Raw genomic sequence first — 23,926 nt, forward strand, 5'->3', positions numbered from 1 at the left:
GGATCAGCACACCCCACCTTAGGTGGAGCGCTGAGGGGAAACCTTGTCTGCCTTTTCTCACTTCTCAAGTAGCTTTTTGTTAAGTCCCTCTCTTCAGGCTTTTGGCATTTCACCTTTTACACTACTTTTGGTGAACATTTATCGCAGGCTGTCATCATTGCTGCAGAAGGGGACACAGGATCACCATTGACCAAAAATGGTGGATGTATCTTTTTTAAAGCCCTGAACAAGATGGCTTGTGCTTGTTTTTGGTAGCCCTCTACCTACCTGGGTGGGGGAAGTTCCTCTAGTTCCTTTGTATTTGCTGGGCTTCCAATGGAAAGTCCACAAATGGTCTTTGAGTGACTGGCAGGACAGGAAGTGGGGAGGGTCAACTGAACCCCCTTCCCAGTCCTTTGTCCTGAAGAGTGCCTGAGATAAACAAGATCCAACTGGGAGGATGGCTGTCCCGCTTGGACAGCCAACCCCAAGTTTTCAATGTTGCATGGGCTATGATTGGTGGACTCTGCCAGTGTTCCTGCATATATTCCATGTTCCAAGAGCAAAAACTCAGTCGACCATTGGAACATAAGAAATCTAATAAGGAGCCAAAAGGAAGACGACAGCAATTTATAGCAACTGCCAGAGCCTGCTGAGTAATCGTTGCTGTCCTGACCTCCACTTCTGTGCGGCATGGAAGATCCGATTGTGATGACTTCCTCCCTTGGACTGATTGGTGTAACCAGTCCCATGACGAACTGCCTTTTGCACCATTTCTGGAATAGCTGCAACCTCCACTGCCTGCAATTCACTAATCCCTAGGGTCCTGTGCCACTGTGCTGTGCATTGTCACCCGAAGAACAAATTTGCCTCGAACCTGCAATGACTCTAGCCAGCTCCCCAAAGTTCCCTCATACGAGACAAGAACCGAGAAAAGAAGTCTGCCAGCATAACATCTGCCCTTCAACCGAGCCTGTTCAAGGCGCCAACAAGCCAGAACCAAGAAGATCCTTTGCTGTGCGTCTTCTGCACAAGAGCTGTCGCAAGATCCACCAAGTCACTTTCTTCTGTCACCAAGACAGAGAAAACTAACTGGGTCTGCTGTTGCCTCAACATTCGAACCATCTTGCAGCAATGACCTCTTCATTTTAAGGTACTGTCCTGCTCCTAGCAAAACTTACCTGGAGCCTTGCTTGTTGATTCTGTATTCCTGGGGGCTGCAAATAGCTGTATCTCGCACGCCTCCAGAGCTCCCAATGAGACACATTGGGGTGGACAACCCATTGTACTCTAACCCTGCCCTAGGCAACTCTACAAGGGAACATCCCGATCCCCTTTATTGGCAGAAGCTAACTTGACTTGCCTGCAAACCTAGACGAGATCCTGCGACCTTTGAACCTTGGAATCTTGAGAACTGTATCCTGCCTATCCTGCGCAACTCCTAACCTCTCGAGGCCTAGTGCCTCTCTGAACATTTTTAGAGTCTCATAAGATAGGCTTCGCCTCTTTAAAACAGACTAAAGAAGGTTATTAAATGTTACCTTAAGTTGGGAAAGTATACATCTTTAGTTCAGATGGCTTTACTAAGAGATGTGTTACTGTATAAGTGATTCTAAAAGTTATTACACCATGGTCTATTACGTAAGGAACTTGCCATTGTGTTCTACATGTGTTACTGTGTTTTAGTACTGACCTTGCGAAAAGAGTGTGCCTTTTTAAATATCGATCCTTGATTAAGGAATGGACTGAGAACACAACACCTTTTCTTTCAAGATGATGGAAAGCCTGATAAATATAGATAAGCTGAAGATCATACAAAATATTGAAACAATGGAAGAAGAGTTTTCTTCAAATGGTGGTGATGAATGCAAAAAGAGAATGTCGCTTCTTGAGGAAAATATTGAGCTGTGATGGAGAGATCCAAGTTCATAAACAAATCTTATTTAAAAGGGGCAAAATAGATTACTGTAACAGTATAACAGAGGATGGTGGTGTTTGTACTTAGTGTCACAAGTTAGCAGTATGTTTGTGGCACATCTGAACCCTCCCCCCCCCCCCCCACACCCCCACGGGCAATAACGGAGAACTCCGCCATGGGGCAAATAAACAGGCTTTATTCTTCAAAAGACGGGGATCATACAGGAAACCACACAATCTCCGGCAATCGCAGCTCCCGAGTATGTCACTTGGTTTTGTTTCTTAGTGACATCTCAAACACCAACCCATCCCAAAAGCCTAAGGGCTGTCTCCATTGGGTAGCTCGGGTGATAATTCCCTATGAGTTATTCCGTTGATTTTTTCCTGGTGGGTTCATCTGAGACTTCCCCAAAAACGATGTATTACTTTGTTTCAGGGTCACACGATGACCATTGGCCCCTGGAACATTGCACACCACCCCGGGGTTGGGTCGTCTGGATTGGCTGCAGCTAGTCTCCCTAGGCCTGGGACCTTGTCCTGTCACAACGCTCAGTGCACCTTTTCAAGATAATGGTATGTCCCTGTTTTTGCCACTCATTTAGCCACCCGGCCTGGGAGAGTGCCTGCTTGTTGCAATCTTCGGCAGACAACGCATGTATCAGTCTTGTCTACTACACTACAGCTCCTCTTCCCACCAGGAGTATATGGCCAATATTCGGCTCGGCTGGGTCACTGTTATGCTCACCTGGTATCTGGGGGGGAGGGGGGGCACGCGATACTGGATGGAGGTCTAAGCGCTATCCCGGACCTCTCTCTGCTTCGTTATGTGCCAGACATTTGGTAGCGCCTATAAAAGGAGAATGGAGGGTTAAGATGCTGGTTCTGTGATGGGTGGACTCCCACCTCCCTCTGGTCCAAAATCCCCTCCCTTGGGGTTATTGCTCACCTTCAGGTTTTTGTGCATTGAACTCTCTGTCCTGCGTCACTGTACAGGGGCGCGTGGTTGGTGCGGCCGTTCCGTGGACCTAGTTGCTTCACTGGTCCGTGTGCCCTTATGTCGGGTCCAGATCGGCTGTGACTCTGACTCTGCTTGCTGTCTTCTAAGTGAGTTATAATGTCTTTTCCGTCTTTATTCTGTCTCTTTCCCTCCATTTTCTCTGTCTTCTCGAAGTCCTGCTCCACTATGCTGTTCCCCAACAATGTCTCTTTTTGTTTTCACAGGGATGCTTGCGATCTCTGAGTTGCCGCGCCGATGGCGGAAGACCATGGTGAGTTATTGATGTGCGGAGCGCTGCACTGTTTCTTGGTGTCAATTGCTAACCTGTGTTCACTTCTCTTCTTTGTACAGGTTGTGGTGATGTTCCGGAGTGATGAGCGATCGAAGCGCTGCTTGCCCAGGTAAGTGCTTTGTTAATGCTGACATTGTTCCTTCTCCCTTGCAGGTTGCGGTGAAACCCAGAGATGGCTGATGTAAGAGAAGCGCAGGGTGCTGCCAGGACTCGCTGCTTGCCCAGGTAAGAATTGTTATTAATGCTGTCCTTGTTTCTTTACCTTTGCAGGTTGCGGCAAATTCCGGAGATGGGCGAGGTAAGCGAAGCGCAGGGTGGAGTTACTTCACAGGTAAGTGTTCTTGCTCGCTAATGCTGTTCTTGTCTTGTTCTTCGAGGTTATTAATGGAATCCAGATCTAGGGCTTCAGGATCGGGCCGCCGGAGAAGCAGATGAGCAGGAGCTGGACACGGTGAGCGTTGCGCTGCAGGAGTGGAGAATAACACGAAGCGTGTTCTGCTTTTTGGGTGTGGTTTAAATAGCCCAGGTAAAGTAGATCCAGGCCCAGCCACACCCAAAACACTAGACCGCATGACTTGGCTCTAAAGAACTGAGCTGTGTAATAGGCCTCCATGTTGGATTAAGGTCCAAAACTGGTATTGCTTCATTCCTGGTAATGAGCCTGGCGCCAAAGGCGCCAGGACTGACTCCATGTAGGTTTCTGATGGAGTTTTAAGGCCGTTGGGGCGAGTGTGAAGGGCTTTAGCCCCACTGCTGCCAGGGAGCTGTTCTACCTGAGGGGGTCAGGGGCATGGATCGTGACGGTCACGTGGGCGAGGACCATGAAACTGAGCTTTTCGGTCTGCAATTATTGAGTATTTTGTTCTGTATTTCGCAGATGGCTCACTGCCTCGGAAATCAGAAATGTTCCACCCACCCCTGTCCTTGGCTGCTAACACCGGCTCTGTGCTTTGCGCTGCATCTCTTCTTCCCTATTTTGAGGCCTATGGCTTTATGCAAATTCACTACAGTCCTTCTATGGTTTCCCTATATGTTCTAGTACTCCCTTTTTAGAGCTTCGTATTGATTGAGCCATTGGAGGTTCCTTATGTCTCCTCGTAACTCCTTATGGTTAGTTACGATGAAGCGATTGCAAGCTAGCTCAATGTATGCTTTGCTGTCTTACGTTTCTGCATTTGGCTAGTGAAAAGGATAAGCTTTTGACGCTATGCATATGTGTATGTCCTCTATCTACGGAACGGTATAAGCATGTTCATCTGTGCATGTGTCTTCATAAATGTGTGCAGGCATGCAAGTTTACTTCGTGACTAATGTTGCTTTGTTGTGTTGTCACTAGTGACGTCAGCATGGATGGTTATGATCAGTCAACCTGATCCAGTGATGAGGCACCCGTGTCTGCAAAGACATCAGCTGGATAGGGTTTGAACAGTTGCCTAAGAATATCTGGTCCCATACGTGGGATACACTGGTTCACCCGGTGGTTGGCCAAACGGTGAGTTGCACCTCTCGTTTCTTATCCTTTGGGCTGACATGTGTATAGAGGACATGAGGGCCTTTCCGGTGACCCTCTCATTATGAACAAGGAAGAATATATACATTTGCCAAAATGTTTGAAAAAAAAAATGAAAACGCACCTAACCATTTCTGCTATGTGAACCAATATCTGAAGAAGCCAGCAGTTCTGAATTAGAAACATCAGATTAGGAAACCAGACCTGTCCGGCTAAAGGTTTTATAGGAATTCCAACAAAATTGAAAGAAAGGGAAGAGGCAGACCACCAACAAAGGGGAAGGGGAAGGTGAAGGGGAAGTGGAAGTGGAGCAAGAAATAAAATGCCAAGACGAGGGGAAAACGACCCTGGAGAAACACTTCGAACAACCTGTTCGGGGAGAGGCCAGAGGTCGAGGACTGAGGACAAGGAATTGGAAATTTAAAAATGATAACATTTCTTCTAAGATAATTACACCCATAGAAGAATCACCATTCAAATTGGTGTTGTCCTATTGTCCTACCAATGCTTTTTACTACACTGGTGCAAGAATTGAGGTCTTTAAATGTGTGCCAAAACATAAACTAATCAAATACTATTTGTCTCTTCTACTATGAACTCTGATAATAGGGAGATTCATCCCCTGTCGGGGAAAGATATTGCTAGTTTAACTTATTTAGCTGACTTGGAAGATAATTTAGCTAATCATGACATGCATAGTATTTTAGACAATGACACACTTTACATTTGGCATGCACACAGATTAAAGCACAAGTCGTTTGAAATGCAAATTAATGTGTTGCCCTAACATTGTTAATGGCCCTATTGAAGTGTTTGAGGAAATTATACTAAAATATGTAAACTTCCCATACAAGCCAGATATAAACACTTAAACCTCTCCTTTGGTCAAAGAGAAGCCATTCAGGCTCTTCAGGATGACAATAATATAGTGACTTGTCCAGTTGATCAAGGAAGTGGTGTGGTTATGTGGGACGAACAACTCTATTTAGCAGAAGCCAACAGGCAATTACAATATCCTAACTTCTATGAATTTGCATTGTAGGAGATGAATATCATTCCTTATTGAAAGGGTGGCTTGATAAAGAATTGCTAGACATGGATGAAATTGTTTTATTAAAAGTAGAACATCCGGTTACATCTATTCTATACCCGTTACCAAAGATTCACAAAGATACTTCAAGACCACCAAGGAGACCCATCGTTTCCACAATGAAAAGTCTTTCTTTAAGCTCTTTTTCCAGAGCTTGACATCTTTTATAAATGAGACCCATCTGACCTTCTTAATAAACTTTGCGACATCAATTGGTAACCTACTTATATTCTAGGATCTCTAGATGGCTGTTGGGTAAGATGTTCATATTTATGATGAAACTTCCTCACCTGTGTCAACTCCAGAACCTTTTGCTTGGACTGGGTAATTATTTGTCCTTGTCCCTAAGTGAGTGGCAATCTTTTACCCCTCTCACGTAGTCTTTTACTCATTTTATTGGTGGCCTTTTTATATCTCTGTGGTGTGTGCTTTTACTTATCGTTCCCTACAGCATTTGGGTTTAGGCTGGGTTTCCCCTTTGGGCTTCCCTTTGTAATTTATCTTATTACCTCTTGAGTGAACTACTGTTCCCAAGAGATAAAGTGGCATTTGCATCGCCTTTACATTTTGATATACTAAGCCGGCACACCCCAGTGGAGTGGGGTGCTGGGGAGATACTGTAGCCACTTTTTCACTTACCTGGTATCATGTGTTACAATTGCAAGTTAACTTGAATGACTGGTGGCAGTGAAACCACTTTTTTATGACTTTTAGTCATTATTACTCGCAGGGTGTCGCATCAGCTGTGGAACTGCATAGGAGGGTCACCATTCTGCTAGAGTGATGGGATCCTTCTTTGTTCACCATTTCTCATTTGCTTGTTGTTTCTTTTTTTTAAACTTTTCTTTATTGGCAAGAAGTAGCAGTTGGTAGAGTACAGGTTACAACAACGAAACGCACTACATGTTGAAGCATGAATGATACAGCAAGAGTTATACAGAGGGTCATATGCAATCTTGACAACAGTTGATTACAATAGAAGCATTTATCGTGAGGAGTGATCCATCCCCTGATCAGGAGAAGGGGGGGATGACAGTAGCTCCAGCTCCACCTTGCAGTTCAAGTAGCTGCAAAACTCTGTCCATATGTTTTGGGGGCGAGCATTACTAGGCAACATGTTAATGTAATCCCCTTCACAGGATTGCGTCCAGGTGACGGCCTTTAGCCACATTTCTAGGGAAGGGGGGGGGGGGATCTGCGCTTCCAACATTGCAGGATGCATTTCTTAGCCACAATCGCCGCCACATTCAAAAATGTAGCCACCCGCTTCGCATCAGCCCCCTCCCAGAGCCCATACAGAAGAGCCAAAGGTTCAGGATCCACACAGAACCCAACTATTTCGGAGAGGGTATCCAGCACCGCCCTCCAGAACGGGGCCAGCGCCCGCAGGACCAGAACATGTGTGCGTGGTCCGCTTTGTTAGATTTACATCTCTGACAGAGGTGGGACTGATCTCCGGCAAATTTCCCAATCGCGTAGGGGGTGTAGTACAGGCGATTGAGCATCTTGTATTGAATACACCTGACTCTGGAGTTAAGAGAAACCTTGCGAGTATGCATGCACATTTTGGTCCACATATCATCCGTGATGTCTAATGCCAGGTCACGGCTCCAGGCGTCCGGAGCCGTGTGGGGGGGTTCGACCGCACGCGCCATCAACATTTTATACAAGGAGGATACAAGACCTCTACCACCAGCGGAATTGGCAATATAGCAGACCTCGGGGGACTCGGGGTTCATCCGGATATGACGGCCACATGTCCTGGACTGCCGCCCTAAGTCGGAAGTATTGCAGCAGTTCCAGTGAGGAGCTGGAGTGCCCTGGCCTCCAAGTGTCTGGGGTGAATTATTTCCCATCAGGGAACAGGTCGGAGAATGATCTATACCCCAGGTCGGACCAGTGACGCATGAGGAGTTTATCCTGTGTGGGGGTGAGGCCAGGGAAAGCCCAGAGGGGAAGCCATTTGTAATATGGAGGGGAGCCAGAACCAGGCGAGAGAATCTGCCGCCATGCCCGTATGGTGGAGGCCACTGGATCAGCAGGGGCCTGCGATCGATACGAGTGAAAAAGGATCAAGGACATGACATTTACCTCTTCGGTCGCCAGGATTTCAAGTTTAACATGTGGGGGGGGGGTCCTGATGATGGTACCAGTATGTAGCGTGCTGGGCCTGGGCGGCTATCCAGTACTGGGTGAGATCGGGTGCACAAAGGCCACCTCTCTCGTAAGGCAGGGTCATATGCTGCCACTTTCTGCGTACGGCCCCCGAGTGCCAAAGAAAACGGCACACCCCGCGTTCAGGTCCGCAAAGTACTGTTTTCCAGGCCAGAGTGGAACATTAGCAAATATGTACAGGTGTTTTGGGACAATTACCATTTTTATTAGGGACAGTCTCCCTGATAATGAAAGGGGGAGGTTTCGCCATCTCTCCATCTTGGTGTTAGCATATTGTGCGGCCGCCCCATAGTTATCGGACAGTAAGGAGGATTTAGAGAGAGATACATGGACACCTAAGTATTTGATGCCCTCGGGTGCCCACTTGAGAGGGAATTCGGAAGTAGGTTGGGCGGTTGTGGGAGTAAGGGGGAAGATTTCTGATTTAGAGTAATTTATGGTGAAGCCCGAGAATGTGCCAATTTTGATAATTTCCCGCATCATCGGGTCGAGGTGGGCTGAGGGGTCCCTAATATATAAAAGCACATCGTCGGCGTACAGTGATATAATCTCGGGAGTATCACGCAGGCGAATCCCTTTGCGCACGTGGTTGTTTCGTACACTGTCAGCCATGGGCTTGATGGCCAACGCGAATAGCAAGGGAGAAAACGGGCACCCCTGTCATGTCCCCCTGTGCAGGGAGAAGGGAGCCGACCGGTGAGAATTAACCAGGACTCTGGCTACAGGGTTAGTGTATAATAGTCTGATGCAAGATACCATGTATGGACCTATCCCCATCTTCTCCAGAACCGCCCACAGGTATTGCCACGAGACCATGTCGAACGCTTTTTGGGCGTCCAGCGTAACGGCCACAGCGTCGGTTTGGGGGTCAATTCTAGAGATGACGTTAAATAATCTCCGAATGTTTAAGGCCGTGGAACGGCCAGGGACGAAGCCGCTCTGGTCTGGGTGAATCAGATATTTCATGATGGGGAGGAATCTATTTGCTATGATTTTGGCGAAGATCTTGGTGTCGGTATTGATAAGGGATAGAGGTCTATAAGAGCCGCATTCATCCAGGGGCTTACCCGGCTTGGGGAGTAAAGTAATAACGGCCTCGTGCAAGGACCGGGGGAGGGCAGAGAGACGCAACGACTCCTCCCAGACCTCGTGAAGGCGTGGAGCAAGGAGGGCGACGTGCTCCTGATAGAACTCAGCGGTCAGGCCATCGGGTCCGGGGGCTTTGCCCTTAGGGAGAACAGAGATGGCAGCGGTGATCTCGTCAAGGGTGAAGGGGGCGTTTAATTGTTCTTTGGTGGGCAGAGATATAAGGGACATTGGAATCTGGTCTAGGAGGTCATCCAGATCCTGCGGGTTGTGCTCTGGTTGCTGGGCATAGAGGGTTGCGTAGTAGTCTGCAAAGGTCTCAAGGATGGGCAGGTCCGACCAATGTCGCACTCCGTCATTGTCAATGATATTATCGATCCGAGCTCTACCTCCCTCGGCGCGGGCGAGCTAAGGTAAGGTCCGGCCTCTCACCATCGCCATATTTACGGGCCGCACTGGGGCGGGCAAGGTATTTTATCTCGTTGTGGGCGAAGGTTTCGAACCGGTCCAGCTCAGCTCTGATCTGTGCCAGTTTGGGCGGAGAGGGGGTGGTCGCATATTCGCGCTCTAGCTCCCCAAGTCTGGACTCAGAGCGGCGCAGAGAGTTTCTAATGTCCTTCAGGACCCCAGCCTCCCTGGAGATACACATGCCCCTGATGAAAACCTTAAAGGCCTCCCATCTCACCCCATCCGTTGTGTCATGGCGTTTGTTACTATCAAAAAACGAGGTGATGTCTGCGAGGATGTCAGCTTTAAAGACTATATCGTGCAGTGCGTCAGACTTAAACCGCCAGTGAGAGTGCTGGGGGGGGGGGCGGGTGCAAAGTAATGTCCAACGTGATCGGAGAGTGTGCGGGGCAGAATCTGTGTGATAAGTGTTTTGCCCATGAGCCCGGCGGAGAGAAGGAAAAGATCAATCCTGGAATGACTGTCATGTACAGAGGAATAAAATGTAAACTCTTTCAACATTGGGTGGAGTACTCTCCAGGCATCCACCAGACCGGCAGTGAGCATGTGTTCATGGAGACGGCGAGCGGCTCTGGACAATATTCTGGGTGCAACACCGGATCTGTCCAGGTCGGAGACCAGAATGAGATTCATGTCCCCCCCAGATGATGGGAACCCCAATATAGCCCAGGAGGATGTCGAAGATGTGGTCAAACAAATCGGGTACATCAATGCATGGGGCATATGTGTTGACCAGAAGGCATTCTGTGTTAGCAAGGAAACAGTGGAGGATCACATATCTGCCCTGGGCATCTATATGGCTGGTGCGAAGGGAGAACTCCAGGGATTTGTGAATCAGGGTGAGGACCCCTCTGGATTGTGAGGAGAACACAGTGTAGTATTTATTGGGACCCCATGCTGGGGCTAAAGAGGATGACAATTGTGCGAGAGCATGAGTTTCTTGTAAGAGAAGTATTTTGACCCCGTGCCTCTGGGCGTATGCCGTGACCCTGCGTGCCTTTGTGTAGTTGCTGAGCCCTCTGATGTTCCAAGACATTAGCCTAATGGCCATTCAGTAACAGTTTAGGGGGGGATCCGAGTAATGTGTGTCATATCTTGTTGAACCAGTGCCGGCCACCAGTACCGTGGCCAGAGGTGTCACACCAACAGTTACCATTGTCTCACCATTTTTGTAATTAAAACATCCCCCAACAACACCTTCCCCCTCCCTCACTGCCTCCCCCAACACAGCAGTGCCTGAAAACCCACCCAAGGTTCCATGGCTATTGTGCCCGACCCAACGGGGCCGGACCAGCCCCCACACCAAACAGGAGAGCAGCCAATGAACAAAACAAGCCAAACTTGGCATTGCAACTGCAGCGGGGGAAACTGCTGCCGTGAGCCTGATAAAGGAATTGAACGGTGTAGTACACCAAATAAAGTACAGCGGTGACTAAGTTAAGTCTTAGGGGAGACAGCATGGCTGGGTACGGCAAGTAAGGGTTGTAGGAGTAGAGGATCACATTGAAGGTACAATATGCCGTAACCCGTGCAGCTGTGGCCCATGTTGTGTTTCATAAGACTTCACAATGCGTTACGGCAGTAGGTGAATATGCAGAGGAGAGAACACATGAGATTGCAAGAGAATGCAAATGTCGGGCGTGGTAATAGTACCACAATGATTCGAGTAACGGGTACATGGCAGGCTGGCTCAACCCTCATCCACAGGGTCACCATCCGGGCCAGGGACGGGTATGTGGGCGTCAATAAATTTCACAGCCTCCTCAGGGACCGTGAAAAAGTACAGTTTATTACGGTGGGTGAGCTTCAGCCTTGCAGGGAACATGGCATATTCAACTTTCCTCTCTCTGAGCATTTTCTTCACACCATTAAATTGTCTGCGCTCCATTTGAACGCTGACCGAGAAGTCGGGAAAGATGCGAATAACCTGGGATTCAAGTCTCAGTTCCCCTTTTTCTCGGGCAGGCCACAGAATATGGTCTCTATCTCTGAAGCTGAGAACCTTGGCAATAATTGGTCTGGGGAAGTCGCCCGGCTTGGGGCGCGGGGCCAGTGAGATATGGGCGCGCTCAATAGTAAAGAAGGGAGAGAGTTGGGGATCGCCCAGGAGGTCTCTCAGAAGGGCCTCGACTGCAAGTTCCATTTTGCCTTTAAGGGCTGTCTCGGGAACCCCCACAATACGGATGTTATTCCTGCGGGATCTAGATTCTAAATCGTCGCACTTCGCCTTGACCTGTTTCATATCTCACACCAAGTCAGAGACCGTGTCTTGGAGAATGTGTACCTCGTCCTCAGTGGCCCCGATTCTGGTCTCGGCTTCCACCAGCCTAGTGCCATGCTGATCCAATTTCGTACGTAGTGAGGCTACATTGGCGTTAATATCATCTAATTTTTCATGAAATGACGCAAAGTTTTTGGCCATAGACTCCATGAGTGTCGTGAGGTCCGGCTGAGGGGAGCAGGAGGATGCATCCGGGTCGTCTTGAAGAAGAGCAGCCCCAGCCTAGTCTTGCTTGGCGAGCGATTTGGCGAACTTATCCATTGCCCCAGCCCTGTTGGCCCCACGTGCTTTGCCAGACATCTTTGAAAGCGCTTGAGTAGGCAGAGAGTGTGTTGTAGAAGGACAGCAACAGGGCCCAGGGGGTTTGTAGAGGGACTGGGCCCTTAATCAGCGATGAGTCGGCAACTGCATAGGAGGCAGGAGCTAGGAGCACCAGGCGTGCTTTAGGGCGGTGGGCCCACTCTGTGAGGGAAGCGAGGTGTTCCAGCGGCAGTGCGGCCTGGGAGGATCTGTATCCTGCGGTGCCCACCTCTGCGCCAGGAAGCCCAGACAGAGGGAGCCAATAATGGAGGGCAGCGTGGTCACAGGCGCCTGGTGCACCCAGGGCTCAGCAAGTATGTTCGCAGACAGGAGAAGAGGAGATTGATGGAGCACCGAGGGTGGCGGCAACATCCGGTGAGTGGTTGCAGGGGAAACTGGTGTGCGTGGAACGGGACAGGCGCAGGATCAGGGAGACACAGACGCGCTCAGTGCGCTGTGAACCGCTCCCCCAACCTCCTCACCTCGGGACACTGCGGGGCGAAGTGCAGATGACCATCCGGGTGGTGGCAGGCCTCCCACCTGTAGCTGTGGATCCAGGAGCGGGGGCCCAGTCAATTGCAGGAGCAAGATGGCGAGGAGGCTCTGGCACGGCCACTAGTCCCAGCAAACTCGGCGGGGATGACAGGATGTTGTCTGTGCGGGGGGCCACTCCAGCAGCCCCGGCGAATTCGCTTCGAATATAGCCTGTTCGGGGGCCCGCGCCGTCACCGCCACCCACGATCAGGAGCGGGCTGGCGGGAGAAGGCGCGCTGACGGGCCAGGATCCGAGGCGCACCCCCGCAGGGAAAGCGGGGGTGCCAAAAGCAGCGCCTCTCGGCTGCACACAGCGGAGAAGTTCAGGGCGGAGGGGCGGCGAGGGGGGAACCACCGTGCCTCAGGCAGCCGCACGCCACGCCGGCAGATGGAGAAGCCAGGCCGCCGCCGTAAAGTGATCCCTCGGAGGGCGATGGGGGGGATGAGCAGCAGAGGATTAGCGCGGCCCGGAGGCCTCAGCCGGCGGTATAACAGTCCCCAAGCACCGATTTCACCCCAAAACAGGGCAGGATGATGTGGAGGCGGCGGGCAGCAGAGTGCTCAGGGTCTCAGTAGCAATACGTTTGTGGAACCGCTGATTGAGGCGGATTTGGAGCTAACGGGCCACAGAGCTTCAAAGCTAAGCGGCCATCTTGCTGGCTGCTCAACAGCGCCCCCCTGCTTGTTGTTTCTGAGATGGTCTTCTGCCATTCTAGACGGGAACTACCTTGGTTGAAGTTTTGTCTTCAGCAGGAATCCTTTGTATTCACTGGCGAGTCTCCAGAGTGTCTGAGAAGGCAGGAAACGCTGCAGCCCTTTCACCTTGCCTGAAGGAACCAGTTCCCACTGTCCCGATTCGACGGTGTGTGGGGTCATAAATGTGTGGCGGACCACGTTGTCAAGTTTTCTCAACAAATGCCATTTTATTATAATATAAGGTTGTATGAACGCCTCACTATCCCTAGTCTGACAAGGATTTGCCTGCCTAAAATAAACTAAAGGAAATGCTCTAACAAAAGATATCTGTCCCTCACACTTTAACAAATAAACAAGGAAATACATCGCAGTTCAAAACAATGTAACCGTCAGTCTTTCTTCATAACCTGGGCGGACTCCCCTTCCCCAGGTTCAAATGTGATTCTGCTTCACAGTTCAAGGAAAGAACACCAGGAAATCACAATTTGTACTAAGTTCCAATACATTTCGATTCAACTTATCAGAGTTCCAGCACTAAGGCTCTTCGTTGAACAGGTTCTCAGTTCCTCAGTAGCAGCAATGTGTGTCTTGGCCATGATGATTTGCCACTCTGATAACTCAAAGAAATACAATTTCTCGACAACAGCCTTGCACGGCTCTTCCTCTAGTACCTCTAACAACCTAAAATGTCTCTGTCAGGACCACCTTGTAGCACTCCTTTAATTAACTTCCACATGGCCTGCTTCCATGCCAGGCCTACAATCGCCAAAGGTTGGCCAACCGGGTATACTCCCCTGCCTGAACCGTGTTTCACAATAAGTGCTTTTGTGGTCGATGTTAGCTGACAAGGTTACAACAGCTTCACAGCATTCAGCAAATTGTAGCTTCAAATCTTTCAACCACTTTTCAGGGAAAACCAGATTGGTGCTCTTTAATACTCTTCTGCAAATGATTATCCTCTCCTTCTGGATATGTTTTCCTGGAAGGGTAGCCCTTTTGCCAGTCTTGTTTCCCCCACTACACAAGCAACCAAAGACTGATCAGGATAGGGTCTCTTCCTGCCTCTCCCTTGGTGTGAGGATTGGTGAGCTGTGGAGTGACCAGGAACTACATTTTGCAGGAGTCTTGGCGGCAACCCGCATACAGCATGTGCCGCCCGAGCTTGAAAATGCGCTCAACTGCTTGGTGCTGATTTTTGCAGACTTCAGGGGCACAGGCAGGGTGTGGCGTGGTGCGGCAGGAGTGGACACAGCAAGTTGAGAGGTGAGGCTCAACAGCAGAGGCCTGGTAGCCCTGGGACGTGGCGATGAACCCTGTGAAGTGTTTGTGCCCCCCCAGGGCCAGAGCATGTGTACTGACTTCTGCTACTCGTTCTGGGTCACCACATGGCGCTCCCGAGCCAAAGATAAGTAAAAACCAAACCCTGAATGCATAATCCAGTTTGTGTGTACCGGATATGGTTCAGCTGGTAGTCAGTCAAAATCTCGAAAACAAAATATCGAATACAAAAAGACCAAAAAAAAAAATATCGAAAAAAAAAATATCGAATTTTTTATTTATTTATTTATATATGTTTTTGCGGTCAGGTAAGTAAAAAAAAGGGGTAAAATAAAAAAAATGAAAAAAAAGGGGGAATGGGGGGGAACCCCCCCATTTAAAAAAAAAACACATTGAAAAAAAAATTTGATATTTTATTTTTCGGCCTTTTGTATTCGAGATTTTGGTTTTCGAGATTTTTGAATTCGATATTATCACTATGAACCGGTTCAGCTTCAAATGTGAAAAGCTTTGTGAAAAGGAACTCCTGTGAAGGAACAGGGTTCAAGCATAGGAATGTTTTGGTGAACTTTTCTTTGCCTTCTTGATGCAGTGATGCAGACCCTTGTTCCTGGTTCTTGTTTGTGATGACGAAAGGGAGGACGTCTGGTGGGCTTCTGCGGCAGAACTCCGGAGAGGGACTCGGCAGCAATGGATTCCACACGATTCTACAGCTTTGTGATTTTGGTGCCTCTTTCTTGGCGCCAACGAGAAACAAATGGCTCCGGTTGGGGTTTCCTTGGTCCTGAACTCTGGTGAGGGAACACTGGACGAAAGATTCCTGCTTCTGGAGGTCCTGGAAAGTGCCCACGAAGGCTTGGCTGGATACATTCTCTGGAAGATGATGCGCTCGATAATGGTCAGCAGTCCCCATGCATTGGGATGCTGCAGCGTAGGAAAGTCGCAGCAAGTCGGGGAATGAGCCAAAATGAAACTGGTCTCGAGTCTAGTTGGTCCCATCAGCCCAAGGGAGGAAGTAACCCTGCACGGATCTTCCCTGTTGATGAAAACTGGGTCAGCACAGCTGCAGGGCTTCACTGGTGGTCTTGCGGTCCTGCAAGGTGCTACTGGGGGATCCCTGTTTGTCCTCTTCGTCAGATGTCTTGTTCCGGTAGTCAACTCTGCCTGTAGTCCCAAAAGCCTCACCTTTTATGTGAAATCCATTAATTGACGGCCTCACCTGGGGGGTGGCTGCCCCGTAGGACAGCCAGCCAGTCAATCAGAATTGGTTTCAGTCAGGCACAACTAGCGACAAAGGACAGCGAAGTTTCGGGACCCCCGCTCACTTCCTGCCTTTCCAGACGTACTGGAGCCTGGACAGGCTTCAGGGCCGAATCCTGCCAAAGGCAAAACGCCCAAAGGACCCAAATCTATTTTTAAACAGAGTAAAAGCCCAGAAGGAACAAACAAGAAATGACGAAGGAGAAAGACTGGGCCTTTTTGGAAAAATGGTCACCCATGGGTGCAGTACTACTGCAGCTGAGAAATCGGCCTGCTAGTACCCTGTACAAAATGTAGTAAAAAATAACCACTGTCAACGGCCATACAAATTAGTTATTGTAACAAAAGGTTACATGAGAAGTGGGATAAGGAGTTACTATGTAACCCCCCAGCACTGCACATAGGGTGGTGTGTGCTGGATCCACAAAAGAAAGAGAAGTTAGCTCACTGTTCTTGGGAACGGTAGTTCACCCAATAATATGGATTTAAACATTAAGAGAATTCCAAGGGATTTCTCAGTGGCACTGCACAGAGGGTGCTGTGTGTCACTAGGCAAAAAGCAGGTGACTGGAGTTTACCAGACTCCATTGAACAATAGAAAAAACAGTCAGAGAAAACCACAGAGTGAGTGGCAAAAAAGCGCCACTCCCTCAGGAGGTTACAAATCAAAAAGAGCTGGGGGTCTCTACGGTTAAAGGGAATTACCACGGAAACTGAAAATGATCCCTAACACTTACATACCTTAGAATGATATCCTTCAACTCTGAAAAGTATCTTTGTTATGACTAGCTATAGTGATACCAAGGATATAGGTAGTGGATAGTTCATGTACCAATAGGTTATACTGACATTGAATCGCAGTTGCCCTTCTGAAACTGTAACTGGAGTTTGCTTTCCTTGAATTGCTTAGTGCACTTCTAAAATAGATTAGTGAGTTAATGTGTCTTTCAGTGGCTTGTAGCCACTCCAGAAATTGAGTTAGTTTACTAGCTCTGTACTGTTGTTACTAGTACTACTAGTAATGTAACTGTATCCATTCTTGATAGAAGAAAGTTCCATATGTTGCAGGAGATCCTTGTAACAGTGTTGGTTTAATTAAGTGTGTCTACAACTGACTAACACTGTATATTCTGACCAATAGGGTCTACTGCCCTTGAATTATGTATTGTATTATGAAAGTATACCTAACCTGGTTTTACTCTGCTCTAATGAGGCCAATTGTATGAGCAAGGCTAAAAATATAAGAGATCGCTAGGTCACGGAAAACAGAGCATGGAAGAAGGCTAAAACCGCACTCGCAATGCACTGGGCTGATCGCACCGCTAAATCATTAGCCTACACTAAAGGCAATAAAGTGCACAGGTTACTGGCATATAAACTGAAAAGAATCAATAATGGGAATTAAATCCTGAGGCTTATCGGAGCCGACGGAAGAATGCTCTACAGCGAGAAAGACAAAATGGAAGAATTGGTCAATCACCACAGAGCAGTAATGTCGGACCCCCCTGCTCAGCGTGAGGGCTTGTCAGACTACTTACCCTCCCAAAGACCCCGAACAGCAGTCTCCCTGTCAGCCCTGGAAAACCCAATCTCATCGGAGGAAGTCATAGAAGCTATCAAATGTCTAATAAAAAAAAAAAACACTGCACCAGGCCCTGACAGCAACATTTTATAAAATGAACGCCCACATCCTCGCCCCACATTTAACAGCTCTGTTCAATTCCTTGTCCACGGGCACAGTAACCAAGTCAATGGCAGAGTGATTAACTATTTTAGTCCAAAAACCTGGGAAAGACCCAAACCAGGCTTCCTCCTACAGGCCAGTTACTCTCATGAATCACAACAGGAAATTATATTAAATACTAGCGTTGAGGTTGAAACCGTACCTCCCAGACATAATTGCCCACGATGAAACGGGTTAATCCTGGGTAGAGGAACAGTAGACCATTTCAGGCTGACTATAGACCTTTTAGAAAGTGCATCCAGGTCGGGGGAGGGTATGGCGGTACTGTCCTTGGATGTGTATAAAGCGTTTGATCTGGGGACGGGGGGGGGAGTATATTAGTCAGATGTTGACACACTTTGGGTTCGGGCCAACTTTCTCAAAATGGATAATGGCCAATTACAGTAATCCCACTATGCAGTTCAGCGTTGATGGTTCTAGATCTGGGCTCCTCCATATCACTAGAGGCACTAGGCAAGGTTTCCCCCTATCACCAATGGTTTGTGCCTTGTCCATGGAGCCGTTCGCGGACAGGATCCGGCAAAACCGGGCTTACCCTAGGAGGGAGAAAGGGCTGTAGGCAGCACAAAGAACTTTGAGTATGCAGAGGCCAAAGAATTATAACACACAGTAAGTAACTTTAGAACTACTATTGCATCTTTACAAAAGTAAATCACTTTTCTAATCCTTTTAGAATGTCTATATACAATGCAAAGGTAAGTACATCTTTTGTAATGACTTTCAGAATATCAGTTTCAGGTACAAATGGATGAAACAAAACCAACATAAAGTAGGTAAATACTTGTAATTATTTCAGAGACCTTAGGCTTCAGTAGTCGATCCCCATCTCGTTACGTTATGAGAGTCTGAGTCAGTTTGGAGGGGAAAAACCAGCACAAGCTGTGGAAAGTTCAAATGTTCCAGAGGAAGTCTTCAGTTGCAAGTAGCTGAAGCTTTATTTGGAAAACCTGGTTAAGGGCCTTCGGAGAAGGCTCCTTGTAGGCACATAGGGTGTGGACGAACGTGTATTGGCAAACTCCCAAACACACAAATTGGCACTCCAGCAAAACAACTCTCGGTAAGTTCTACCAGGAGTTGCACAGTACCTTAGGACTGAAGAAGCAGATGCAGCACGATGCCCCCACGCAGCAGACCTGGTCACCAGATTCTTGGTCAGGCAGACGAAAGAAGGGACACTGGAAGGGATCTTGCAGAAGCAGTCTAGTGAAAAGGCTTCATATAAAGGATTATTTGTGGTTCTGAGATTTTGGCACCTTTTGGCAAGTACTAGTGAAGAACAATTACCGCCTGGTCGAGTCGTCTTGCTTTCTCAGTCCATCACTCTAGTGAGGGGACTTCAATGAGTGGAATCTTGGCTCTGGTGGTCTGGAAGGAGTACACCAAAGTTTCGAGAGGATTCGATCTTCGGACGACGATGCACTGCACAGTTTCCCCGTACCTTTTGTCTGTATCTTTCCACCTCCGTTCCAAGGATCTCCTATATGCTATGCCATTCAGTCCACCGGTCTATGCTTTATATTGCATGATATAACTTGATATTGGAGCGCCAAGAAACCAGTGGCGACAGTGCACAGTATAAGAGCCTTTAACATAACATGGTGTGTACGTTTTGTATTAAGCAGAGTCCTCTTTTAGCAGTAGTGTTCTAATTTGTTTCTACTGGGATGGTGGCATCAGTTACAACCCCTGCTGTGTTTTTCTGATATGTGAAGTCAAATCAGTTGTCTCAAACAATGCGTACTGTTTATAGACCAGTAACATGACTGTTAATGCAACACATAAACTGTTACTCATTTGGTTTCTTTTCGTCTTTTCATTTTTTAGCCCCACTGCTAACAAAGTAAAGATAAGGGAAGCCCATAGGAGGGTAATGCTTTTGAACCATCCAGATAAAGGTAAGCAAAGAAGCCTTGGAGGAATCTTCTATAGAATGTTCTATACAATAAACAGGATGACACATATACAGTAATTAAGTACTTTAAGAATGTCTGGCTGTGAGCCCCTTATTTATACGCACATTCTCTCCCTTCTGTTATCGTCGGCATATTTGCACCGATATCGGGCAACACCCTATATTGTACTTTGTATTAAAACTGCTGTGTATCTTTCAATTTCCAAAGAGCCCTCGACTCCTTACTTCACATCCATTTGGCCAAGGGCCAGATTGAGCGCTTCTCTGCAGTCATAATTTACTTCCTGTTGGATGTTATTGGTACTGTTTTTTATTTGATTTATTTTCAATTCTTTTGGAATGTCTTTTCCAGAGTCAGGCGTTTAAACCGCACTGGAGTTCAGCATTTAAACTGATTGAAGCCATGCACCACCTTACTTGAAAATGCATGTGCTGTGATGGCAAACCATGCATGGTCTCTTTAGGCATCATTGTCCCTCAAGGTTTATTCATAGTTAATATGAGAAGTGGACCAATCCTGCCAGTGGAGAGTGGCTTAATGCACAGCATAATTGGCTCGTATATTTTTTAAGAGAAAGTGTACCCTGTGCACTGTAATCGATATATGAATGGGTTAAGTGTGCATGTGTAACCCGCATGAACAAGGGCCATTCAAGGGTGAGTGAGGTTGCGCTCCATCGTATTAATGTGGTCACTGCCACCTTGCATTTGATTACATTAGTAGTCCTTTGAGATGAGTGTGTTGTAAAATATTGCAATTTCTGCTATGGCTGACTGAACGATTTTTGTGTGCATGAAGAGTATGTTGATTCATCCGAAAGATAATTCGGTGGAATGTTGAAGTCCAGCAGAGCCAATGTGCTATGAATCTGACCAGAGTCGTTATAAGGAGACAGAAGTAGAAGAACCAAGTAAAGATGGGATCAAATTAAAGCCCTGACTGGGACATGTTCGGGTTAATCTGTCGGGCTGTCTTTCAGTTGACACTCATGTGAGCGGGTTCTCCAGGTGCAAGCTTGACCCTTGCCAAGAGATCACTGTTCTTTAATGTTGCGCAGAAGCAACAGAAAAGTTGACACGGTTTCAAAAGTAATGTTTGAACTCCTGTAGTTATCTCATACTGCAATAATACAGACCATCTCCGGACAAGATTTACTCACCTAAAAGAGACATTCACGTACCATGGAAAGGTTCTGATGCACAAAAGATAAATACTTAGTTGTGGAGTGATATATCATTATTCTGCGTTTAACAGGCATCTTGCGCCATGCTCTGCTTAATACCATATTTTGGAAGTAATATCTGTCAGTGAATAGTATATGTTGGGGAGTTATTCTAAACTCCACCTGTGGCAGGACTTTTTAAAACTATCCCCTTCGTATACAGAGCTCCAACTTCTAGTATCAGTCAAGGTTTTGGTTGGGTGGCAGAGCAGCCAGGCTCATTTTAGGAGGGAGATGTGAGCTGTAGGTCAGTACAGAGAACTTGGAATATACATGGGCGCAAAGAACCACAAAGTTAGATCAAAATAGTTATTTGTTATATACACACAAGGGAAAGATAAATCTTAAGATGGGAAAGTACTATTTCAAGCTAACAAACTAAGGGAAACACCAATGCAATAATTGTACCGTTATATTATGTTTGTATCAAGTTGTTCAATTGTGCAGCGCTTTGGCGTAAAGCGCTATATAAACGAATAAATACAAATTCAAGCTGGTCAACCACAGTGAAAACTTATAAGGTCAATGAATGCAATTCAAAAGTTAACCGCTGTTAAAGTAACTCTGAATGTTCTGTTGTAGGAGTAAGATGAATGAACACCACCAACAATAGCAGGTAAACGCTTATTAAGACTTTTAATACTTTTCAGATGCCTAAAGGCTTTACCAGTCTATCCCTAGATAGATGTGAGTTCTTCAAATTCAGATTGGAGGGAAAGGAGGTAAATATCATATACACACCATTGAGTACGGGCTACCCCAACCGTAATGCTACAGATAATAGCCAACAGCCAGACTGGGGTATTGATCCCCCTGTCGTTTTGATCAGAAATCAGTTCAATTAATGAAACAAAATGTATTCACCATCAATATTACAAAAACAATATTAAAACAGTGCTAAGTGTAGTTCATATGCTCATTGTAATGTGTACGGTATCAATCTAAATAGTGTGGTTCGTAACTAGTGTGATTTGGTGCACTATGTTGATCTAAAGGGCACTGCAATTGTCGACACTTTTGTATTTCCAGCTCAGAGATCAACTGACATCGATTCCAGTTTCCATACATATTGTCCCCTCTCTGAGCTTTCTTCAGGACACTATGACTCAATGCGATGTGGTATGATTCTAGACTCCCAGGATAGTAAGGAGATGCCCCAAGTCTGTTAAAAATCAAATGTAGTGACAATAAGTGTTGATGCACAAGCATATAACTCTAAAACTGATCAATGAAAGAACATCTAATTTATCTCTACAGGCTGTGGTTTGACCCATCTAAAATGTCTTCATGTCGTGGGCTGGTTGTTATTACACTGTTATCAAATCAGTGGTTGGACTTTATTTATTCTTTTATCAACGCTGCAGAGAAGGGTGAAAAAGATGCAACAAGTTCCCTATTATCCACTGGACTATGTTAACGGCCTACTTGAGTTAAACAACATATTGTACCAAAATATATCTTCATTATACATGGTAACGTCGTTAGCATGGTGCAGAGTATTATTACTGCTGCAAAATCGAGATGGATTCCTGACGGAGCGTTATCAATCACTCAAACTCCTCCTCTGAAAAGGGGCAGAAAGATATTACTCCTACTGTTGTCGAGATGAATTAAGACAACAGTATTCCATAGGCACTATGTGTAAGATGGGAACGGAAAAGCAAATATAAATGCCCTGCTACTGTATATCAATCGATGCCAGCATTAACAAGAACAAGACTGGAAAAGCCTCTTTCACAAATATTGTGTCCATTCGTTGCGTGATTTACACACCTGAGCGGCAAGGTTTGCTGACTCAAGTTATGCTTCTGCAAACAAAACATGTGGGTCTCTAAATCCTGAAATAATAATATTTAAGGCGACACTGTTCGTAAGCCATTGCTGGGAAACCTATACCAGCTCGAATACACATGGACTGCCTGTGTTTAATCCTTATATACGCTGACGTAGTTACATCTGCACAGATGCCAAGGGGTCAGGTTACCCATGCTGAAACAAAGTAACGCTGTCCAAATTTAGTTGTCAAGTCATGTTTGTAATCTTTAATGATGCCAATTGTCCTGGGATTGTATCATTTATTTTTTAATCAAGTGAGGGGAACAGAACACCACTTAACAGACCAAAGAGGAAGAGGCAACCCAAACTTTAAAAGGCCATGGTCTCATGTGTTGCCTGATCTTATGGCAAAATGTTTTTTGTCCAAAGGGCCACCGCATAACAGAAATGACTCCACTACGACTGAGGGCAGTTGATTTAGAGACACTCAGTGTCCCAAGTATGGTCAAAGGGCCACCACATAACAGGGATCATTTAACTATAACTGGGGACAGGTGACATGGGGTCGCTTAGGGTCCCGGATGTGATCAACTGCATTGTGGAAGTAAACCGCTTAGTTGAAAAAAGGCTCCATCCAATCGCAACATTCAAGGTTTTATTCACTGAGTCTAAGCGATAGATCCACATGTGTTCCAATTTTCTGAGCATCAGGTCCCAACCCCCCCTCCCCCTCCTAAAGCCTACTTGAGGAGGACTTTTTAGTGTCGGAATGAGGAACCTGAATGACGAACCAGAATATATGTGTATTTGTGTCCTTTGGCTTTGAAATGAGATACCAGAAGCTTGTCCGCTATCAGATTCTTTACACATGATCTGTGCTCACAGATTCGCTGTTGGCTTTCTTTTACGTTTAGCAAAATGAGTCCACATCGAAATGTGATGCCATATATCGTCCATTTTGTTTGGCAATTCGTGGATTTGAACTTCCAATGGATTCCATATAGATCAATCCCCTTCTTATTTCTTGTTGGTTCAGACTGAACATTTCCCGCTCCTGAAATGTCCAATCACGGGTGGCAAATTCCAGAGATTAATTTGTGGATTCAAGTGTGGACGAGTCTATCTTTTAGACTTTTACTTTGCTTAAGTGCGAATCTAGTTTTCTCTGGCTGGAAACTATCTGTTTTCAGAATGTATCAGTGTTGAGAATGGTTCTTCTATAGTGGCTCAATGGAGTAAATGTTGTCACACGTGTTACTTTATCTGATTTCTGGTCTCTCGATTGTTTGGAGAGACATGTCTCCATCGGCATTGCGGGCCCTCTTTCGTGCACTACGTACTACCTGTTAGGGATCGCCACATTCTGTCAATCGACTGCTCAGATTTTTGCTGTTACTGTCAAAATCTG

At 46.7% G+C, this 23,926-nt stretch overlaps 1 protein-coding gene across 4 annotated transcripts in view; it reads left to right on the forward strand.

Annotated features, from left to right (window-relative positions):
• DNAJC19 (DnaJ heat shock protein family (Hsp40) member C19) overlaps positions 1-23,926 on the forward strand; it is a 164,279-nt gene that overhangs the window by 89,616 nt on the left and 50,737 nt on the right. For all 4 annotated transcript variants that reach the window (XM_069647701.1, XM_069647700.1, XM_069647699.1 and 1 more), the window contains one exon: positions 19,432-19,502. In XM_069647701.1, coding sequence (XP_069503802.1) covers positions 19,432-19,502 — 71 coding nt within the window. The remainder of the gene's footprint in view (positions 1-19,431; positions 19,503-23,926) is intronic.

Source organism: Ambystoma mexicanum, chromosome 2q (assembly GCF_040938575.1).
Source record: "Ambystoma mexicanum isolate Mex_15411 chromosome 2q, UKY_AmexF1_1, whole genome shotgun sequence".
Taxonomy (NCBI): domain Eukaryota; kingdom Metazoa; phylum Chordata; class Amphibia; order Caudata; family Ambystomatidae; genus Ambystoma; species Ambystoma mexicanum.